A 21,701-nucleotide genomic window follows, 5' to 3' on the forward strand; every position below is an offset into this window, starting at 1 on the left:
GAGACGTTAGGGTCTCTCTCTGCTCCGCTTACTCAACAATTCCCACCTAAGGGGCATGAAGGCTAATAATTAAGGTATATGAAAAGAAGCACCTGTGCCTGGCTGACTGTTCGAGCCCATAAGGCCATTCTTGCTCTCATGAATCCAAATAGAATGTCTTGGGATGCTAAAGCTGTCCTGGTGGCATAACTGGGTATTTCTGGGAGAAAAGTTACCCTTAATGTGTCATCTGTGTTTCATGAACTCCAAATGCGGAGTAGTCTGGATATCTGCTCCCTTAATAAAGTACATTTTGATTTCAAAGGCCTGTTTCACAGACCAGTTCCTTCAGGGAATTCACTACCCCTCCAGAATTCATCTTAGCTGCAGTAACCATACTTGATGTATGAATACGTTCAAACATTTATTTACATGCTACTTAAGTGTTGGCTTTTATTTTAATGTCAATGTGTAAGGCAGCATACAGTCAATTTAAAATAACATATATGATACTGACATATTTATACTTAGAACATATTATGCAATGTATTTACAGACATACAAATATAGGACAGTTTTACAAAACTTGCTAATTACACGTTTTTAACATATCCAGACATAAGATGAAATCCTGCTGTAAACCATCTCACTGTAATGTGTACATAAAAAGACTTCTGAATATCCATGGGTTCCTTCACTTCTATAACCATTTAAGAGCTTAGTTTATATGAATTCAGCCGTGTCAGCACAGTCACACATCGTTAGTCACCGCTGAGCTGTGGAAAGTAGGAGCGGTCAGACTCCTGGGTTAGGTTTCAGAAGCTGACAGGGAGCATGACAGCTGCTTGGCCTCTCTGCTCTGTTCCAGCCAAGCACAAAGGCCCCTCTTCCCAGGAGCTGTTTCCAGACGTGGGCATTGGGAGAGAGGGTTGGTGTGCAGGGTTCTCAGAGATGCGCCAGGAAGCTGGGGAACTGCTGCCAGCATCTCTGTAGGTGGCAGGCCCCTCTGGGTGGGCACTCAGCCTTTTCGGGGTCAGGGCTGGCAAGGTCAAGGTCACTGCTGCAGGTCAGGGGCACTGTGACAAGGACATCTTCATCTTTCATTGGAGCCCAGCAAGACTAAATGTTAAACTGAGTTGTTCTTTCCAGTTAAAAAAAAAAAAAAACAAAACAAAACAAAAAAAAACAAACAAACAAAAAAAAACTACACACAAAACACTGAATACAAAATGTCTTAAAAAAAAAAACAAAAATGATTTTTGTTTCCTGAAACAAACTCAATATATTTGCTACTTTTCATTACCAAAACTCTACACAAATGTTTCCAACAGTTCAAATGCAAATGTGAATTAGTTCAATAAAAATAATATTAAGGTTTCATGTTATGTGCAAAATTTGAAATCAACTTAAATTTCCACTTATTCCAATGGAAACATTTGTTGCCAATGTTGCATTATGTAATGTCTTCTGGAATTATTCCTTGCATAATGTTAAAAACAGGCCAGTCCTTTGTAGACTTTCATTTCTGGTGGTGCTCTGTAATTTGGAGATTGTACTGAGGTTTAATGTTGACTAGAAGGAAAAACACCTACAGTTTAAAACTACTAAGGCTTAAATTCTAAGCAAGTTCCAAGGCTGGTGGGTCTTTCTGCCATTTAAAATATAATGGGTCTGGCTCTCAGCACTCATAAGATATATTGCTTTTGTTCTGTGAGGACCTGTGGGACTGGGCTTTGCGCTTAGATATTTTATGTTTAATTTCAAGACTGAGAAAAGTGGTGATGTGCTAATGAACATATTTCTCTGCAGGAACAAGGAGAAAATGTTATTATCTAAAGCTACTTTTAGGTGCTGCACTTACATTTTAAAAAGATGGATAACATTACGATCAAATGCATGCATTGATAAAATCCAAAAGTTAACAACCACAGAAAAGACCTAGATAACTAGGATCTTGACAACTGAAGAGGTTTAAAATACAGGGGAAGATTATCCCCGGTGGTTTCAACTTGAACAAAAGCTCCTGGTTTGTTCTGTGAGCCCGTGGGTCCTTCTCCTCCACCCACAATTGAGTGCGGAAGGCAGGAGTGGTGGAGCTAGACAGAAAGAAGGAAGGGGTTTTCTAAGATGCCATTAAGTGCTCTCAGTTACTGGAAAGAAAGGTAAGAAAACTGACTTTTCTTTTATTCCTTTTTGCTGTTTTCATGGTCTTCCATGAGCGTGTGCACTGGAACTAGCAGTGTACTGCAGCACCAGGAATGCGTCTGCAGGTGCAGGCGTCCTGGGAGCAGCAAGGCGGGGCCGGGAGTGAGGGGGCTCAAATGAGGCAGCACAGCGCATGTTCCTGTGAAGGATCTGGATTCCGGGTGCAGCGTGCTTGTTCGTGTTTTGAGAATAGCAGGCGGATACACTGAATCCTATCCTCTACAGAAAGGAGGACATGGTGGTGGACTGGAATGGACAGGAGGTCTAGAACAGTGGCCTTAAATACAACTGTCTCGCTTTCACTGCTTTTGCTACGCAAAATACAGGGCTTCTATGTTATTTTTGTTTTGCCTTTGACAGAATGGTCCAAGTTGTCATTATTGATTTTAAATGTCGCTGAAAACTACAATGAAGAGATTATCCCCCACACCTCCATCAAACCACCTGACTTGGAATAGTGGTCTCCGCTGCAGGAAAACCAGTTAGAATGTTTGCTGAGAATGCAGAGTCCCAGGTCCCACCCAGGCTTACTGAGAGTCTGTATTTGCACTCCAGGAGAACCTAATGAACAACCACATTTACACACCAGTAGACTCCAGGTGTCCTGGGCCCATGGAGAGACAGTACAATGTCTGTGCTCTCGGCAGAGGCAGACACCCTCTGAGCAGACTCTGCCTGCTCCTTGGGAAAGCACGGCCACGCTAGGTTTCTGGGCCCGGTTCTCAGTAATGAGCGAAGTTTCACTGGAGAAAACCAAATGTTCTTCCTAAAAATATTCAATGGAAATGGATATAACCTCCCCTAAAATGGAGAAATGAAGTAAAATATTCCTGTTAGGAATCACGGAGACAGTCCCTCCTAAGAACACATGATAGCTTTGCTTAAGCAGACGGCTGGCAGCAGCGACCGCAGTCCTGTTCCAATGCCCAGGGTCCTGGTATCCTTAGACAGCAGACAACTGGGGCTGCTGTTGCTTGGGGGGGGCAAGTTCCAGGAGAGCCTGGACCGTCACGGCAACCTGGCTCAGACCTTTCTCTTCTAAAATGTGGAGAGGCAAACATAATTGCTCCTGGAATGGGACAACATAACATAAAAACAAACAAAAGAGAAAATAAAATGAACAACACAGAACTGAAAGGAAAAAATAAACGCTGCTTCTCCCCTTCATAATCATTGACTGAACGATGACCAGCCAGTACCTGGAGGTGGACCCGACCCCTATTGGTAGGAGTTAGACAAAAACCATGTCTGACACTCAACTGTCACTTTATTAATACAACCGAAAGTGCATACAGATGGCTGTGAAAACTGACAAGTACCACACATACACTTACACGCCATACTGTGGAGTAAAAGCAACATCCTTTATCTCTGATAAATGATTTAAGACCAGTGCAGATTGAAAATAAGCAGGTGAAACAGAAAACCGGTCCCCAGTTCCCAGATGGCTCAAGTCTGAGAGAGAGGACATTTCAAGCACAGCACTTTGGAAGACACGCCACAGGACAGCAAGCTGCTTTGGCGCCAGCGCTTAGACTGCGTGGAAGGGGTGTCAGCTACCTGTGTTCTCATCCTGCTTCAGAGAGCCAGGCCGCTCAGACCAGGCGGGATCCCAGAGGAAGCTGAGTGGCTCCCAGGCTTAGCTCTACTTGACAGACTTTCTCTTTATTTGGAGAACTCATGGAAGGAATATTCTAAATTAGTTAAAAATTTGAATTATAAAATTAAACTGAATCTGGCAGAGTACATTATTTCATATCCTGGTATTTAATGGACTCAACCATGCTGGAGGACATTTTGTGAGCTTAGTCAGAGATATCTTAGCAACATGTGAAAAATGTTTACATGTTTGCTTAAGGAAGTTAAATACATTTATTTTGTTTGCCTCAGTAGTATGTTTGAACTCCTTCTTGTAAAAGAAAAAGGAATATCTGAAGAGTCACACTTACCATTGGCCTTTCTGTTAAGACTACATATTTAAAAACAGATTGTTGCCACAAAGAACAGAGAGTGGAATTCTGGCTTCATTAAAAAACGAGATGATACTGATTTATTAAAGAATATATCTGCATTTTCCCCTGCTTTTCACTGGCACACACTGTGTTACTAGAAAGTTTTATAAAACCAGTTGCAATAAAAAATTTAACAAGTACTTATTTTTGAGGCAGCAATTGGTACTTGTGCTTCTTCATTACTTTCTACTTAATACTTCATTTGATATAACAAGGTAATTGCAGTCTTTTTACCTGCACTTTGAGTACAACTGCCAAGTGTAGGTCAGCTATATACTTCAAGTGATTCTGCATGGTGTTTTGTTCTTGGAAGAGACCTGTTTTCTCCAAGGCCAGCTCCCTGATCTCTTCTCAACAACGCCCATGGACCAGTGGGTTCCACATTCGTTACGGGTGTATGCTTTCTAGATGTAAAGCTGTGGCTTAGAGGGAACGCAATGTGTTTGCAAGAGAATGCAGTTAGTCCCCATCTAACTCACACCGGGGCCTGCGTTTTAAACAGGTGTTCTGTTTTGGTTTTTAAGGAACAAAACTCTGAGAATGATCACTGCCTCAGAGACACCTTAGAAATGAAATAGATGAAAACCCCCAGAGTCTGGAAGGCACTACTACTGAACAAAACTAGTTTTCATCACAGTGTTGAATCAATCAGACTCAGGCTGAATTTACAACCACATGTTATGCTCTCTGCAGTCTCCCTTCACGCCTGTGTTCAGTTATCCAAAATGTTCAGAAACACTATTTGTGAAAACTAGAATGTGAATGCAATGATAAAGTAGTTTCAAGCACTTAAGGTCCAGCAACTAATATCCTGAGCATTCTGAAAAAGACACAGTATTCATTGGCTTCGGTATGCTTCAGAGATCGGCCCAGTACTTTACCTGTTACTGTTGAGCTATAATCTCAACAGCCTACAAAATACAAGTTTACCTCTTAAGATGGTTCAAATACATTAATAATTACAGTAAGTTCAAATTTTAAATTCTAAATAGGATTCTGGATGCGAATCTAAGTTAAGGATAACAAAGAGTGAATCTGGACAGGTACCTACCCGTGACAGGTCAGCTCCAGATCACATGCTTGGTGTGTACTATTTTAAATGTACATACTGGGCTCGGAATAGCAACCAAGGGAACCTATGATCTTGACACTGAACATTCTGACCAAATTAACATTAGTAAGATTAAGTGGCCAATGCCTTCCCAATGTCCACAGAACAAATGCTTACATGGATCTGTGCCTACCAATGAAAGGAGAGGTTCAGGATTTCAGGGCAAGGGCACAGCTCAATGTAAAGATCTAAGTGGTCAGGGGATCCTCCTTACCCCCAAAACCAGGAAATGCAAAACTGTTTTCCTTATGAGCAACTGTTCAAAAAGTGCAGCCTCTCACAATTTCAACACCTAAGTTGTGTTAAGGCATGGAAAAATGGTCAGATGGGCATTTTACTGCGTCATCTGGAAATCAAGTTTTACATGTCATATTTCAAGAAATGACTCACCATCAGATTAGTAGGCCAGGGGAATGGACAAATGACCAGGAGAAAAAATGCTGGTCTGTTCTTTGTTAGCCATCATAATTGCTTACTGCTGCGATGGGCTGCTCATGTGGACATACGAGGAGAGGATTTATCTACTTCACTTGTTAGCCCTTTGATGGGTTAGGAAATAAAGAAGTCGACACATTTGTAAATGATTCTGAGTGAAAAACAACCCTCCTTCTCAAGCACAGGAAAGAGGTGGAAAATCAGTGGAATGCAATCTTGCAGCTAGCGGGGGAAGACCCAGTAATAAAGCATACAGAGAGTTAGCATTAAAGTACAATAAAACGCCACAAAACCCAGAAGTTGGATAGACAGACAGACAAAACTGGATTCTTCTGAATGTGCCCCAAGAGAAAGTAGTGTTTCAACAGTTCTTTTAACGCGGAGGTTTAGCTGAAGGATGTCGGAAGGGGAACAAAGATTGTCCTGTCCAAAGTGTGAGCAGGAAAGGAAAACAGAAAAACAAAGTCAGTGGATCAGAAATGCAGCTTTGAGTATAGAATTCAATATGACCATCTCAATCACAGCCAGATACACATCCTAATACATTTTTACTATGATGACTGACAATAAAATGCTGAAAAGCAAAATTACAAAGAACCTTCTATTTGCTTAGTTGGATTTACTCCTAAATAGCAGAATAACACTTGCCCGTCAGTGAGCAGTACGAACTTTTAGGACAGAGCTAACATGATGGGATTTTGGCTTAGGGTTGACTGAGGCCTGAGAGTGTTGAGGTCTCTGAGGCAACTTCTTTCTCCATTCATTCTTCCTTAGTAGTGAAAAAAGAATGGATCAGAAAGCAAGGACAAAAATGGGGTATGCTGAGGAGAGGCAAGTTTTCTGAGAAAATCAGAGAAATCAAGAAAGCTAACAGAATGAGGAAATAATAATAGGGAAATTTACTACCCAGCAGCCAAATATGCTGAATGATCAGGTCACCTCCTAGTGGTCATCCCAACCTTCCATTTCGCAGTTTAAGGAATTACATAAATTAATAAATATATTACTGGATTAAGCAAATAAAGAAAAAAATTATTGGGCTTGATGACAAGAAAATATTCTTTAACATATGATACATAAGAACTCTAGGGTATAGTATGGATTCAGATACACATTTTTTGTAACCTATTACAGCTGTTTTGGATATACCATGTTTAATAAAGGCATAATAATAAAAGTGATGATCTATATGCCCAACCTCTTCAGAGCTTTTAAAGTCACCTTATTCTTTAGTGTTTCACACATAATTTAACTTGCTTAATGATTTAAAAGTTATAAAAAAGGAAATTATCTGCTTTTGTACATGTTATCTGCACACAGAATCTGGCTGTTATTAATTTTTCTGTTTTACATTTTCTTTTTTTTTTTTTTTTTGACAGGCAGAGTGGACAGTGAGAGAGAGACAGAGAGAAAGGTCTTCCTTTGCCGTTGGTTCACCCTCCAATGGCCGCCGCGGCCAGCGCGATGTGGCCGGCGCACCGCGCTGATCCGATGGCAGGAGCCAGGAGCCAGGTGCTTTTCCTGGTCTCCCATGGGGTGCAGGGCCCAAGCACCTGGGCCATCCTCCACTGCACTCCCGGGCCACAGCAGAGGGCTGGCCTGGAAGAGGGGCAACCGGGACAGAATCCGGCGCCCCGACCGGGACTAGAACCCGGTGTGCCGGCGCCGCTAGGCGGAGGATTAGCCTAGTGAGCCGCGGCGCCGGCCTGTTTTACATTTTCAAAAGAGATCATTATTATACCCCTGGGTTTATTTTCATGGCAAACAGAGCAAGTGGGAATGTTCAGGTCGAGGGCGGAGTGCCCGGAGGGAGGGGGAACAGAAGAGGAGAAGGAAGCACTTCTTTCCTCCTGGGCACACAGACTCAGGAATGCCAGCTTGAGCCCGAGGGGGTAAATTTATTCATTTTCCTTCCCTTTGTCTAGAAAGGTGACTAATTTTTCAGCAGAAGTAGGCACATGATACGAACCCTTGGAATGGTGGTGGTGGTGGTGGCAGGGACTTGTGTAGAAGGCAGGCGAGGTGGCCTATGTAGAATGCCTATTTCCTCTTTTAGGTACAGGAGGGGGAGAGGAAGGAAATATGTGTAACCACTTTGGAAAAAGACCTAGTCTTTTAAGATTTTGGTTTTTTTCTATCTCTGTACCTGCCTTTGATAACATAGCTCTGGTAGGACAGGAAAGGCCAGTGTGTAATACTAACAGCGGCCACTTGGCAAAGGCTGACTTAAATTTAAATGCATGTTTTCAGGCACACTCTTCTTGTATTTTGCCGTTGATGGCAGGACTATTCTGAAAGAATTCTAGTGGCTTTAGATCTAAGACCGGATGATTCTGGAAAGCCCAGGGGGCAGATGTAACGGCTGTAAAAGCTGTCAGCAGTACTCCGGGCAGGTTTTGGTGTAGGCTAAGTCAGCATGTCCTGCTTGTGGAGCCCTTTTCAGAACTCTGCTCTCTACATGGGCAGTGCCTCTGTTTGATCACTCTCATCTTTTCTCTGGCTCCCATTCTCTGTACCAATCCATGCCCCATTCTTTTGTTCTAGACGTTGTGGTGGAGAGCTCGAGCAGAGACTGGGATGTCTGTGTAAGTGGCAACATCCTCAGGACGCAGTAATGTGCACATGCAGATATTAGAACCACTTGTTAGTAATGCACAATCTGCATGCCGTTTCTTTAGAAATCATATTAAATTTCCTCTTAGTATGTTTAAAATGGTTTGTTATAAAAGAGATGAACCCTAATAAAACTATGAAAGAAAAAAGAACAATTCGCTTTGAATTTGTCCACAGCAATAAAAAAGCTCTTTGCTAACCACTACTTTATGTACATTTCAGTTATTTTATAACTCAGGTTAAAACAAGAAAAAACAACAAAGAAAAAAATGAGAACTAAGAATGACAATCTAGTTAGACAAGAAGATCAAACACTCAAGGGAACCCCAACTGGTTAATGTGGATGCTCTCTATAGAGCTGGGCTCTCACGTGAAAGAACTCAAAGAGCCGCTGTGGCCTTCTCAGCTCCTGCTCAGAGAGGTATGGTGAGCTGAGTAAAGAGAGTCACGTAGCTTTCGCGATACATTAATGAAGGCTGGACTTTGAAATCGTGGAATTGCTGGTAAGCCCAGAAGTCCATCCTGAATTTTTGACAACTAACCAAGATGACAGAAGACAGTCATGTCTTTCTCCTTGCAAGATGGACAAAATAAAACATATTAATATGAATTGTAATGATTGTGGTTAATGGAAAAATAATTACGTAGCACCAAGTTTATTTGTTTAAATTGGTCTTTATAGCACATTATTAAATATAATATTCCTTAAGAGTATCAATTTAATAATTGTTTTTCAAATGGATATTTGAATAAGAAGTATATCAAGTTCACTTCCATTAATTGTACCTCTAGATAAAATTTAACTGTTTGTACTATTCAGAGGCAACAGATTGCCATTGCAGGACAGTACTTAGAAATGGCCTCTTGTATGCTAAACTCCAAAGTTTAGATCTCAACTGAACAACTGGTGAAATGTGATGAAGTCTGTGGTTAACAGTACTGTTTTGGTGTTAATTTATTTTGCTCCACTGAACCATGGTTATACTAGATGTCAACATTAGCGTAAGCTGAGGTGAACAATGCACAGGAACTCTATTTTTGCAGCATTTCTGGAGTATACTTTCAAAGTATACTTTTTTTTAGAAATATTAAAGCAAATATTAAGAAACTGAAAGCAACAGCAACATTCTTAATATAAGATGTACTTATTTTGAAGGATACATTGTGCTACATATGCAGTTACATAAAAATCAAGCAAACCAGTGGGGATGTTAAGGAAACAATAATATTTGATTACTTATTACATATAACTTTAAATTTATATATTTTTAATTTGAATGGTCCTTGGAAATAAAGAGTTGATCAGAAGTATACTGACTCTTGTAATCATGTTAGTAAGGATCTCCTTAGTTCAGTGCTAGTGCTTTCAGATTTTAGAGACTTGCATTTCTGATGTATCTTTAGGACAATGATACCCAAGTCTATTTAGGAAACTTAAAAACTGATAAACTTATTACCTGAGGCACACCAATTTTTCTGCAAGCTTCCAGGAAATTTTCCACATTTCGCCTGCATTTTGCCATTGTTAATTTAGGCTGCAATGAGAAAAGGTAGGAAGATGTGATGTTACTAGTAAATTTTAAAAAACATTTGCTAACTTCAAAAACCTTCTTGCCAATCACTTCCTACACTCACTACACTATGGAGCAGGAAGTCAGCCAACTTCCTTCAAAGATCAGATAAGAACTGTTAGCTTGAGAGACATAAGAACTGTTGCAACTGCTCAGTTCTGCTTGGAGCTGCAAAGAACCACAGGCAAGGTGTAAACAAACTAATGTGGCTATGTGCCAGTACAAGTTTATTTACCAAAATCAGCACCACTCCATATTTTAGATATCTGGCTTTGATTTTTTTTAAAGATTTATTTATTTATTTGAAAGTCAGAGTTACAGAGAGGAGAGGCAGAGAGAGAGAGAGAGAGAGAGGTCTTCCATCCGATAGTTTACTCCCCAGATGGCCGCAACGGCCGGAGCTGAGCCAGTCTGAAGCCAAGAGCCAGGAGCTTCTTCCGGGTCTCCCACACGGGTGCAGGGGCCCAAGGACTTGGGCCATCCTCTACTGCTTTCCCAGGCCATAGCAGAGAGCTGGATTGTAAGAGGAGCAGCTGGAACTAGAACCAGCGCCCATATGGGATGCTGGCGCTTCAGGCCAGGGTGTTAACCCACTGCACCACAGCGCTGGCCCTGGCTTTGATTTTTGCAAGTCAAGTGCTAAGCAGAGAAATTTTGGGGAAATAGTTTAAAAAATATTCTTTGACTTTCTAAAAATTTATTTATTTATTTGAAAAGGCAGGTTTTATATATATAGCAATAAATCTTTTATCTGTTGGTCTACTCCCCACAAGGCTGCAATGGCTGGGCTGGGTCAGGCTGAAGCCAGAGGCCTCGAACGCCACACAGGTTTCCCACGTGGGTAGCCAGGGCCCAACCACTTGGATCATCTTCTGCTGCTTTCCCAGGTGCATTAGCAGGGAGCTGGTTAGGAATTGGAGCATCTGAGACTTGAGCTGCTGCTCATATGAGATGCCAGTGTTATAGGCAGCAGCTTAACACACTGTGCCACAAAACCGGACTCTATTTTATTACCACTTTAAAACAACATGAACTAAAACTTGGAGGAATAGCCAGAAAATTAATTAGGTACGGCTCAGAAGTCAAATATAACCACATTTAATACTTAGTTCATTTCCTTTCAGTCTTTTTTCAGAAAAAGAAAATTCAAAAAAATCGATAGTCTTTGTTCATAATATATAAAAGATACATTATATGTCCACTTAATGGCAACATTTAACTTTTTAAAAACATTTGCATTTTAAAAGATTGGGTTAAATAACCTATTTCCATAGGGTGACATTTTCCCTAATTAATAACAGCTTGTTTTTCTTTCTTTTTTTTTTTTTTTTTTTTTTATTTTTTGACAGGCAGAGTGGACAGTGAGAGAGAGAGAGAGAGACAGAGAGAAAGGTCTTCCTTTTGCCGTTGATTCACCCTCCAATGGCCGCCGCGGCTGGCGCGCTGCAGCCGGCGCACCGCGCTGATCCGATGGCAGGAGCCAGGAGCCAGGTGCTTTTCCTGGTCTCCCATGGGGTGCAGGGCCCAAGCACCTGGGCCATCCTCCACTGCACTCCCGGGCCACAGCAGAGGGCTGGCCTGGAAGAGGGGCAACCGGGACAGAATCCGGTGCCCCAACCGGGACTAGAACCCGGTGTGCCGGCGCCGCTAGGCGGAGGATTAGCCTAGTGAGCCGCGGCGCCGGCCAACAGCTTGTTTTTCTATAAAGATCTTTGAACACTAGAAACTCAGTTACATTATATGACCAAGTTTCAGTCAAGTCTCTCACCTGGTGGGTTACCGTGGGATATAATGTAAGAAATAGGAATCTCATTTTCCAGAATGATTAACAATTCCAGTTCTACAAATTCTTTGGCTGGGTTCCAATATGTTCAACCATTGTGCATGGAAGCCAGTCTCCAGAAAAAAATGTTTCTTCAAAGATGGAAACAATAGTTTGTCACAGGATGAGGGGAAACCAAATAAATAACAGTATTGAAAGTACTGTAATTTTGACTTGAGAAAGGTAGCAAGAGCTAGGATTCGCTTCGTCATAAAAGATAATAATACAACAAATGGAATGGAAGAAAAATAATCATTTTCAAATTTTAAATGAAGAAACTTTCAAAACGATCCAGAAAGAAGAGTTCAGTTCCTATGGAGGGTACCTTATTTTCCCTATGCCACATCCTTCTATAACTGAGGTAAAAAGGTTTTAAAAAAAAGGAAACATCAGGGCCGGCGCTGTAGCACAGTGGGTTAAATCCCTGGCCTGACACACTGGCATCCGATATGGGTGCCAGTTCTAGTCCCGGCTGCTCCTCTTCTGATCCAGCTCTCTGCTATGGCCTGGGAAAGCAGCAGAAGATGGTCCAGGTCCTTGGGCCCCTGCACCCACATGGGAGACCTGGAAGAAGTTCCTGGCTTCAGATCAGCACAGCTCTGGCTGTTGCAGCCATCTGGGGAGTGAACCATCAGATGGAAGACCTCTCTCTGTAACTCTTTCAAATAAATAAATATATATTTTTTAAAGATTTATTTTATTTGAAAGTCAGAGTTACACAGAGAGAGAAGGAGAGGCAGATATATAGAGAGAGGTCTTCCATCCGATGGTTCACCCTCAACTGGCTGCAACGGCCAGAGCTGCACCAATCCAAAGCTAGGAGCCAGGAGCTTCTTCCGGGTATCCTACATGGGTGCAGGGGCCCAAGGGTTTGGGCCATCCTCTACTGCTTTCCCAGGCCAGAGCAGAGAGCTGGATAGGAAGTGGAGCAGCCGGGACTTGAACTGGCGCCCATATGGGATGCCGGCACTGCAGGTGGTAGCTTTACCTGCTATGCCACAGTGCCAGCCCCAATAAAATAAATCTTTAAAAAAAAGTTTATCTTAATTCTACTCTTGATGTTTCCCCTTATCAGGAGAAAAAAAACAATGGAGGTCCACACTGGTTAACGCCCACGGGAGCAGGGTCCTTCCTTCCCATTTTTTACAGGTGAAAGAAGTAGAAGAGAAGGTTGTTACTGGACACATGGCTTTCTCAGCTCCTGGCTACTTAAGGTAAGGGGGGAGGTAAGGGGAAATGAGGCACAGGAGACAGTGACTGGGCTAAGAGCTTAACTTTAAGAGAAACTGGGCACATAAAGACAACACATAACTATTACTTTTCATATACAATTCTTCGTTTGCCAGACATCTTCTCTCCATATACCAGGTTCCCTGTCTTCCTTGCAGAAATAATACAACTAGTTTCTCTTCTTATGAAGAGAGTTTAACCACAGGTCAGGATTCTAATCTAAACTTGGGAGAAGTTGGAGCTGTCTGTGAAGGGGCAGACAGCACAGACGACTGATTCTGGTAAAAGAGGATTTTAGGCTACAAAAGAAGTAACCCAAAATTTCAGAAACTTGACTGTTCAGATGCCACAATCTATGGAAGGGCAAATAGGTCTGACAGCATAGGCAGAACAACAACTGAACAAAACAAAGAATAAAAGGATAGGCTTCATGTTGTTAACTAAAAACTGGTCCAAGAATCACCACCATCTCATACAAAAAAGAAAGGAAGGCTCAGAAGAAAGATCACAGGGTCTGATTCAATATTCTCTACACAAGGACTACAAGCAACCTAAGACATAACAGAAGAGTGGGTAGGGGCTGGCATAATGGTGCAGTGTGTTAAGCCACTGCCTGCAATGCTGGCATCCCATAACAGAGTTTTGGTTGCTCCACTTCTGATCTAGCTTCCTACCAATGTGCCTAGGAAAGCAGTGGAAGATGGCCCAAGTCCTTGGGCCTCTGCCACTGAGGTGGGAGACCTGGACGGAGTTCTTGGTTTTTCTCTTCAGCCTGGCCCAGAACCGGCTGCTGCTGTCATTTGGGAGTGAAGGATCTTTCTCTGTTGCTTTGCCTTTTGAATAAATAAATAAATCTTAACAAAAAAGGATGAGTAGAATAGCAAATTTCCTCTGGGATTTTCCCTGCAGAGAACAGATTCCTGCTGGATGAAGGGGCAAGGAGTAGACTATCTCTTTCCACAGGCATTCCTTTCTCCTCTCCCTTAGCATTTCTCACATCCCAGGAATGCAGGCTAGTGTTTCTTTTTCTTTTTTTCTTCTTCTTCTTTTTTTAAAAGATTTATTTATTTATTTGAAAGTCAGAGTTACACAGAGAAGGAGAGGCAGAGAGAGAGAGAGGTCTTCCATCCGATGGTTCACTCTCCAACTGGCCGCAACGGCTGGAGCTGTGCCAATCCTAAGCCAGGAGCCAGGCGCTTCTTCCGGGTCTCCCATGTGGGTGCAGGGGCCCAACCACTTGGGCCATCTTCTTCTGCTTTCCCGGGCCATAGCGGAGAGCTGGATTGGAAGTGGAGCAGCTGGATCTCGAACCGGTGCCCATATGGGATGCCGGCACTTCAGGCCAGGGTGTTAACTCCCTGTGCCACAGCACCAGCCCCCAGGCTAGTGTTTCATACTTAGGATCCAACTCCTTATTATATTCTTAGGAAAGCTATGTATCTACTCTTCAGAAAAGTATACAATTGTATACAATTTTAGGGAGTTCATGGAGCTCCCAAAGCCTGAGGAGTTCATGAATCTCAGGTTACAAATCCCTCTCCTAGATGCAGCAAACAGAATGGTCAACAGGACACAGAAGAGTACAGATGGACTCAGGATTTTGTCTTAAGTCAACCCTCACAGTAATCCACTAACCCCAAAAGCTTTTCAAGAACTTCAATTGATATAACTCTTGCTTTTTGGATAGCCAGTTACAGTCTTGTACAAGTATGGCTTGTTCTGAATAAGAATCTAATGCAAGTTTTAGGAAAGACAGTAATTACAACAACAGCATAATCTGAAAGGAATTAAGAAATAAACAATTTAGCTATTTTTGAATTTAAAATGGTTCAGAATTTTTTCAGGTTATCTCCAGTGAGTTATCACAGTACAATGTTTATGATTTCTGATATGACTTCTTAGAGTGTAAACTGTACTACTAAATTGTAACACCTATGCCTACTGGACAACCAGGCAATATTTTATCAAACATCTTTGATCCTCTCAAAATAATTAGAAAGATGAATTATAATTTAATAGTTATAGATACTCTACGGTTGCAACCACATATACATTTCTGAATCTTTTAAAATGCCTGCATATGTAACATCCCCTTATAACAATGGCCGCCACGGCCAGCGCACCGCACTGATCCGGTGGCAGGAGCCAGGTACTTATCCTGGTCTCCCATGGGGTGCAGGGCCCAAGGACTTGGGCCATCCTCCACTGCACTCCCGGGCCACAGCAGAGAGCTGGCCTGGAAGAGGGACAACCGGGACAGAATCCGGTGCCCCGACTGGGACTAGAACCCGGTGTGCCGGCGCTGCAAGGCGGAGGATTAGCCTATTGAGCTGCGGCGCCGGCCTGTAACTATGCCTTTCAAATAAGTAATAAAAAAAAAGTATCAGACAGTTCCAGTCTGGTTAAGTCAAAGTCCATTTCTTCACTTTCAAATGCTATAATGTGACAGGTTTTACATATTTACATGTATCTTACGTTTATAAAACATTTATTAGCCAAAAAGATTCTCCCTTAAACAATTTGCTTAGTAAGGGTCAGGGAACAGTACTTGATTTTAAATGTTAAGATGCACTATTTCAGGGCTGGTGCTGTGACGCAGCAGGTTAACGCCCTGGCCTGAAGCGCCGTCATCCCATGTGGGCACTGGTTCTAGTCCCGGCTGCTCTTCTTCCAATCCAGCTGTCTGCTATGGCCTGGGATAGCAGTGAAGGATGGCTCAGGTCCTTGGGCCCCTGCACCTGCGTGGGAGACCTGGAGGAGGCTCCTGGCTCCTGGCTTCGGATTGGCACAGCTCCGGCCGTTGCGGCCATCTAAGGAGTGAACCAGCAGATGGAAGACCTCTTTTTCTGCCTCTCCTCTCTCTGTGTAACTTTCAAATAAATAAATCTTAAAAAAAAAAAAAAAGATAACACTATTTCATGAAAAACTTTTATTTTTTAAAGAGGACTAATGTTCTTGACAGAATGCCTGGCAATGGATAGAAACTCAATAAAAATATGAGTTAATTTTATTATTTTGTAAGCAAGTCTTAAGTAAGCTTCATCACATTTTATACCCTTATTTCCCTAAGGAAAAGGTCTATGTAGTTTTTTTTTCTCTAAGCAGTTAAATATTTATAAAGTAGTTTTATTTTTACTATGCATATTTTACATTCTTGAATGGAAAGTTGTGTGTTCTGGTGATCAAAATGAAGTTCCTCAGCTACTCGTGCTCTCTGCAGTAGCTTTTAGCACACTTCTGAAGTATTTCCCTTGGAACTGAAGAATGATAGGTGTGTTCTTTTTATTTTTAATTAAAGGAAAGATTCTTAACTTACTTGACAGAAACTGGAAAGAATGAAAAGTGTGAGTGAACCCTTCCCTACTGGCACTGCCAAACAGCACAATTCCTACTGTCTTCATCACCATCTTTAGGACTAAAACCAAGTCTTCCAGTGCATGCTTGACTTTGGTGGTGCTATTGCTCCTCTCTGCCTTTTCTACAAAAAACTAAATGCTTATTTTTTTGAGGTTACTAAAGAACAAAGAGGCTCTTTTCCTTAGAAGCACTAAGACAGGACAGGGTCATTAACAGACCCTTGGGACTTTAGTAACAAGAAGTTCTAATAATTAGAACAATCTCAGGTACTTTGGAGGGATGAAGGATTTGACATCCGTAGAGGTAGCAAGACAAGTGTTCAGAATTGGCATCTAAAGGCCTTGATACAACTGCCAATGAAGTAAAGACTTTGTATCATAAACTGCTTGCTACTTAATGAGTGACTAGAAAATAAGATGAGGGCAATCTTTGGAAAAGATAAACACTGGACAGTATCCAATCAAAGTCATCAGACGAGGGAACCAAAACCATCACAGAGCAGTAAGTACAATGTGAGAACTTTGATTATATCCTGGTTGTATCTGTGTGTACTAGAGGCAGGCGCCGCAGCTCACTAGGCTAATCCTCTGCTTGTGGCGCTGACACCCCAGGTTCTAGTCCCGGTGGGGGCGCCGGATTCTGTCCCAGTTGTTCCTCTTCCAGTCCAACTCTATGCTGTGGCCCGGGAGGGCAGTGGAAGATGGCCCAAGTGCTGGGGCCCTGCACCTGCATGGGAGACCAGGAGGAAGCACCTGGCTCCTGGCTTCAGATCAGTGTTGCGTGCTGGCCGTAGCGGCCACTTTGGGGGTGAACCAACGGAAGGAAGACCTTTCTCTCTGTCTCTTTCTCTCTCTCACTGTCCACTCTGCCTGTCCAAAAAAAAAAAAAAAGATATCCTTAGAGCAACTGGGGAATCAGAATGTAACAGGTGGATATATATGCTGGTGGTGCAGTATCACTTTATGAAGCCTGAGCATCTTTCCTTAACACAACCTCATTCTCTGCTCATGGCACGCAGCTGTCCCCACTCAGCCTCAGCCTAACCTTGCAGGGAGCAAGAACTGTGTCACATTACACCGTGAATCAGAATCAGTCCCCTATCAGTCAGTATTAGTGACAGACTATGGGGAAGAGCAAGGTAGCCACAACACTGAAATATACAGGGGGTAAAGTGTTAAGATATTTGCAACTTTCAATTTTTTAAAATTTATTTGAAAGCAGAGAGAGAGAGAGACAAATAATAGGTCCTCCAAATGCCTGCAACAGCAGAGGCAGGGCCAGGCTGAAGTCAGGAGCCAGAAACTTAATCCAGGTCTTCCATAGGGTGGTAGGGACCTAAAAACTTGAGCCTTCACCTGCTGCCTCCCAGGGTGTGCATCAACAGGAAGCTGGGCCAGAAGTGGAGCTGGAACTGAAAACCTAGGTACTCTGACATGGAATGTGGGCATTCCAAGCAGCATTTCAACTGTGCCCAAGGCCCGCCCTAATAACTGCAACTTTTAAATGATGCATTTAAGACACATACAGACTCACAAACACAGACAGGTAAAGCAACATGGCAAAATATGATAAATGTCAGGTCTAGGGACTCAGTGGTTCACTGTATTATTCTTTCAGTTTTTCTGAAGCTTGAAAATTTTCATAATAAAGATTTGAAGAAAAAAAAGGGAAGGCTTGTCAACCCAAAGCCTACTCTTTAAAATCTTCCTTTTCACTGGCCTAATTTGGGCTTGTTAACTTCTCTTGCCTGGACTAATACAGGAGCCTCTTAACTGGCATCTTTCTTCTGGCCTTACCACCTCTGAACCACTTGTCACTTAGCAGCCAGAGTCATCTTTCTAAACCACAATTATAATCATAGCATTGTTTTCCCTCAATTCCTCCAGTATTTCCTGTCTTTACTAACTCCTTGACACAGTTCATAGGGCCTTTGTCACAGGGGCCCTGGTTTACCTAATTTTGTCCCCTGCTGTTTTAATCTACACCCAGTGCGTGATCCATTCTAAAGAACTTAATTCTTTGAATATGCTAGGTTTTCATTGCTACATGTACTTCCAGTTCAAGTTTTATCCCCTCTAGGAAGGCCTTCCTGAGCTTTCCAAGGCAGAGTGGAATAGTCTCTATTGTATCCCCATAACACATTTCTCTTATGGCATTTATCATAGACTGTAAGATATTATTTACAAGTCTAAAAGGATTGTATCCCTAACACCAGCATAATGCCTGCCATTGTGCTTAATAAATGTTTGATAAACAGCCAATATTTTTAAGCATTATAAACTTACTACAGCTGGTGAGGGAACGTGAATGCTTGGGACAGATCGAGGCCGCACGTGATTGGCCAAATGGCAAAGGACAACACCATCAGTTAGAGCTGCTCCCAGATCACAAGGCAGAGATACTTTCAACCGGTATTCAATATGCTAAGGAACAGGAAAAGGTGTATTAATTGAAGAGGGATTAACACGTAGTACATAATGGAATTATAATGAAATATAGTTAACCATAAATCAAGGATAAAAAGGTAATAACTCAAGTACAACAATCTCTATTTTACCCTTATAACTCAAGGACAGTCAATGTATGCTTGTATGTCAGTGTGATATGTATATATGTACATGCAGATAATTTATTGTTACTCTCATAAGATTTCTTTATATTGTGAGGAAGAAAGCAAAGGAACAAATTTTTCAATGAATAGTGCTGGGAATGAAGCTTTAGAGAATAACCCATACCATATTTTCTTAGAAAAAAATTGAAAAGAATTTCCTTAGTAGAAAAAATGCAATGGTAATGTACACACTTTCCGTAGTTGATCTATCAGTTTCAGTTCTTCTTCTCTCTGTCTTGTAATGGGATCTGTAGAATCAATGGCAGGCACAGAAGATGGAAGAAGGGATGAAGAATGACCTAGAAAAACATTAATACATAAGACGGAAAGGCGACTGCCAGTGCTATTAAAGTATTTGGATTTGTTTGATCATAGCATCCTTGTAAATATAACACATTCTACTTTCTGAATTGACTTTTTAAAAAGATTTTTATTATGGAAATTTCAAACATAAACAATAATAGGGGAATTCTATAAAATTTCAAATATAAACAATAATATAAATATATATTTATATATAATACTCATATATGTTTACATATAATATATTTATATAAATACAAATAATAGGGAAATTCTATAAAAACTACAAAATATCCACTACCCATTTGACTCAACTACTTTTATTTGGTTACATTCATTTATTTAAAGATAACACACATAGAGAAAAATATATAAATCATAAACACAGAGATCAATAAATTACCCTTACAAACTGAACAAAACCAGGTCTATGTATGTAACACTACCAATACCCAAAAGCCTATCTCAAGTGCCCTGCCCACCAGTACCCAAAAGATACCACCAGTATCCTAGATTCCTAACATCATAGACTAGCTCTGTCCATTTTTCAACTTTCTATAAATTAAAGCACACTGCATTTTTCTTCTGTTGTCTGGCTTCTTTTGATCAATATTATGTTTACAAGACTTATCCATGTTGTATTTGGTAATTTTTCCATTTTCATTGCCTAGACTGAATTCCATTGTACAAATAAATCACATTCATTTATCTATTCTGTTGTTGGACATTCCATTTGCGGCCATTATGAATAGTGCTGCTATGCTTATTTTTGTACTTATCTTTTAGTATATGTGTGCATATATTTCTGAAAGTAAAGCTGCTTGATTATAATAGGGTATATAAATGGACATTACTAGTAGATAATGAAAACAGTTTTCCATACTAATTTACACTCCCACCAGCAGTGCAGTGTGGTTTGATTTTTAAATTTTACTGTAAGTACATCTGTAAGTTAAAGTCATTATTTTTGACTTGACATTGTTTGTTCCCATCTCCGGATACCTTCTCCTTTGGCAGTCAGGCAGAAATCTATTATATTAACTAAAAGAACATGAGATTTTAAGTAGATTAAAAAAAAAAACATGGATTCATTTTGAAGAACACAAGCCAGATTTCATCAGTACAGAAAAAACAGAACGAGCTCAATACAAAGAGGAGCATCCTCTAAAGCCTCGATATAGCATGTTATTTGTTCTCTCTACAACCTGCTTTTAGGTGCTACAAAGAAACCTCTAATTGAAACAAATTACACAAGGTTTTCCTATTAAAAGTGCACTCACAGACACATGCAGAGTGTGTAAAATGCCAACCACCGTTATTCCCTACCCACCAACCCTCTGCCTCTTAAAATCACTATCACCTGCCTTTATTTGCTTCTGCCCTGACAGCTGGTCGGAAAAGGAAGCTTTCAGGGCGCTGGGGCTGATTTCTCTGGACAGCAGCAGGAAAAGGATATGCAGGGGAGTGATGAACTAAATCAGTGATGAAAAGCAAAAATGGGATTAAAGGAGAACAAAAGAAAATTAAAAATAATGTAGACATACATATTACAAAAGTTCAATAAGTAGCACATAAAGAAGAAAACCAAATTAAATATGGCAATGATATAGAATGATAATTCTGTTTATTCATGAAAAGCCTGGAAGCAGGGAGGATGATTATATGTGTTTTTAATTTCCATGTTATTTCTGGTATATCAATCAACACAGAACATGTTAATATCCCAAGCACAGTCTTTTTTCTTTCCCTAAACACAGTCTCTTGCAAATCTATAGCCCTCCCAGCTTGTGCTCATTTGTTCATATCAAAGAACTATGTGGCTGAACAACTGGCTGAATTAAAAAAATGGAAAAATGTACAGAAAGTTTCTAATTTTGTTTCCTATTTCCATCTCTGAGAAAAAGAAGCCATCACTGTCTAAAGAGAAACTTATCAGGAAAATTCTAGGAAAGAATTATAATCTTGACATAGTTAATTGCACCTTTTTGAGTGTTACCTGTTTCTGTTGTAGGTGAACTTGACATAGCATTACATCTGTCATCACTCTGTGGAGAAACAGAAATAGATCAATAATTATTCAAGAAGAGTTATGAGGGTACTTTAAAAAAGTGGAAATAAAAAGTTTATTTTTAATTCTTGTGCAAAAGCATTTTGAAATCTACACAGTTTTTCAGAATACATATTTTTCATGAGCTTTTTAAGGACCCCTTATACACATAGATTTCAAAATGATGCACCCCCAAAAAAAAAGCAAACCCCAAAACCTCTCAATTCTATTTTCCACAAACTTTAAAATGCCTTTGTACCTTCCACATATTGGTAACTCTGGGTTTATAGAAGAAAAAAATCCATGCAACTCTCCCTCAAAATTAATCTAAAGATGAGAATTTGTCATTATTATTAATTTTGAATGTTTTTTAAAATGCAAATTTTCCCTTTGTGTTTTATGTAA

At 40.9% G+C, this 21,701-nt stretch overlaps 1 protein-coding gene across 29 annotated transcripts in view; it reads right to left on the reverse strand.

Moving 5' to 3' along the window:
* Positions 1–402: 402 nt before the first annotated feature.
* Positions 403–21,701, reverse strand: part of LRCH3 (leucine rich repeats and calponin homology domain containing 3) — a 129,034-nt gene continuing 107,735 nt past the window's right edge. For 9 of the 29 annotated variants that reach the window (XR_016233151.1, XR_016233150.1, XM_089331883.1 and 6 more), the window contains 6 exons: positions 21,246–21,294; positions 20,614–20,721; positions 19,139–19,245; positions 18,621–18,758; positions 9,813–9,890; positions 3,434–6,165 (listed from right to left, as the gene is read on the reverse strand). Coding sequence is in view for 27 of the 29 variants with exons in the window: in XM_089331883.1 (XP_089188009.1) it covers positions 5,965–6,165; positions 9,813–9,890; positions 18,621–18,758; positions 19,139–19,245; positions 20,614–20,721; positions 21,246–21,294 (681 nt within the window). In the remaining 2 variants the exon portion in view is untranslated. Of the gene's footprint in view, positions 3,254–3,433; positions 6,166–7,448; positions 8,929–9,812; positions 9,891–18,620; positions 18,759–19,138; positions 19,246–20,613; positions 20,722–21,245; positions 21,295–21,701 lie in introns of those variants that run through there. The other 20 variants (XM_089331887.1, XM_070072253.2, XM_070072250.2 and 17 more) reach the window with 5 other exon arrangements.

This window comes from Oryctolagus cuniculus, chromosome 4 (assembly GCF_051225735.1).
Source record: "Oryctolagus cuniculus isolate XC-2025 breed Fujian yellow rabbit chromosome 4, ASM5122573v1, whole genome shotgun sequence".
Classification (NCBI taxonomy): domain Eukaryota; kingdom Metazoa; phylum Chordata; class Mammalia; order Lagomorpha; family Leporidae; genus Oryctolagus; species Oryctolagus cuniculus.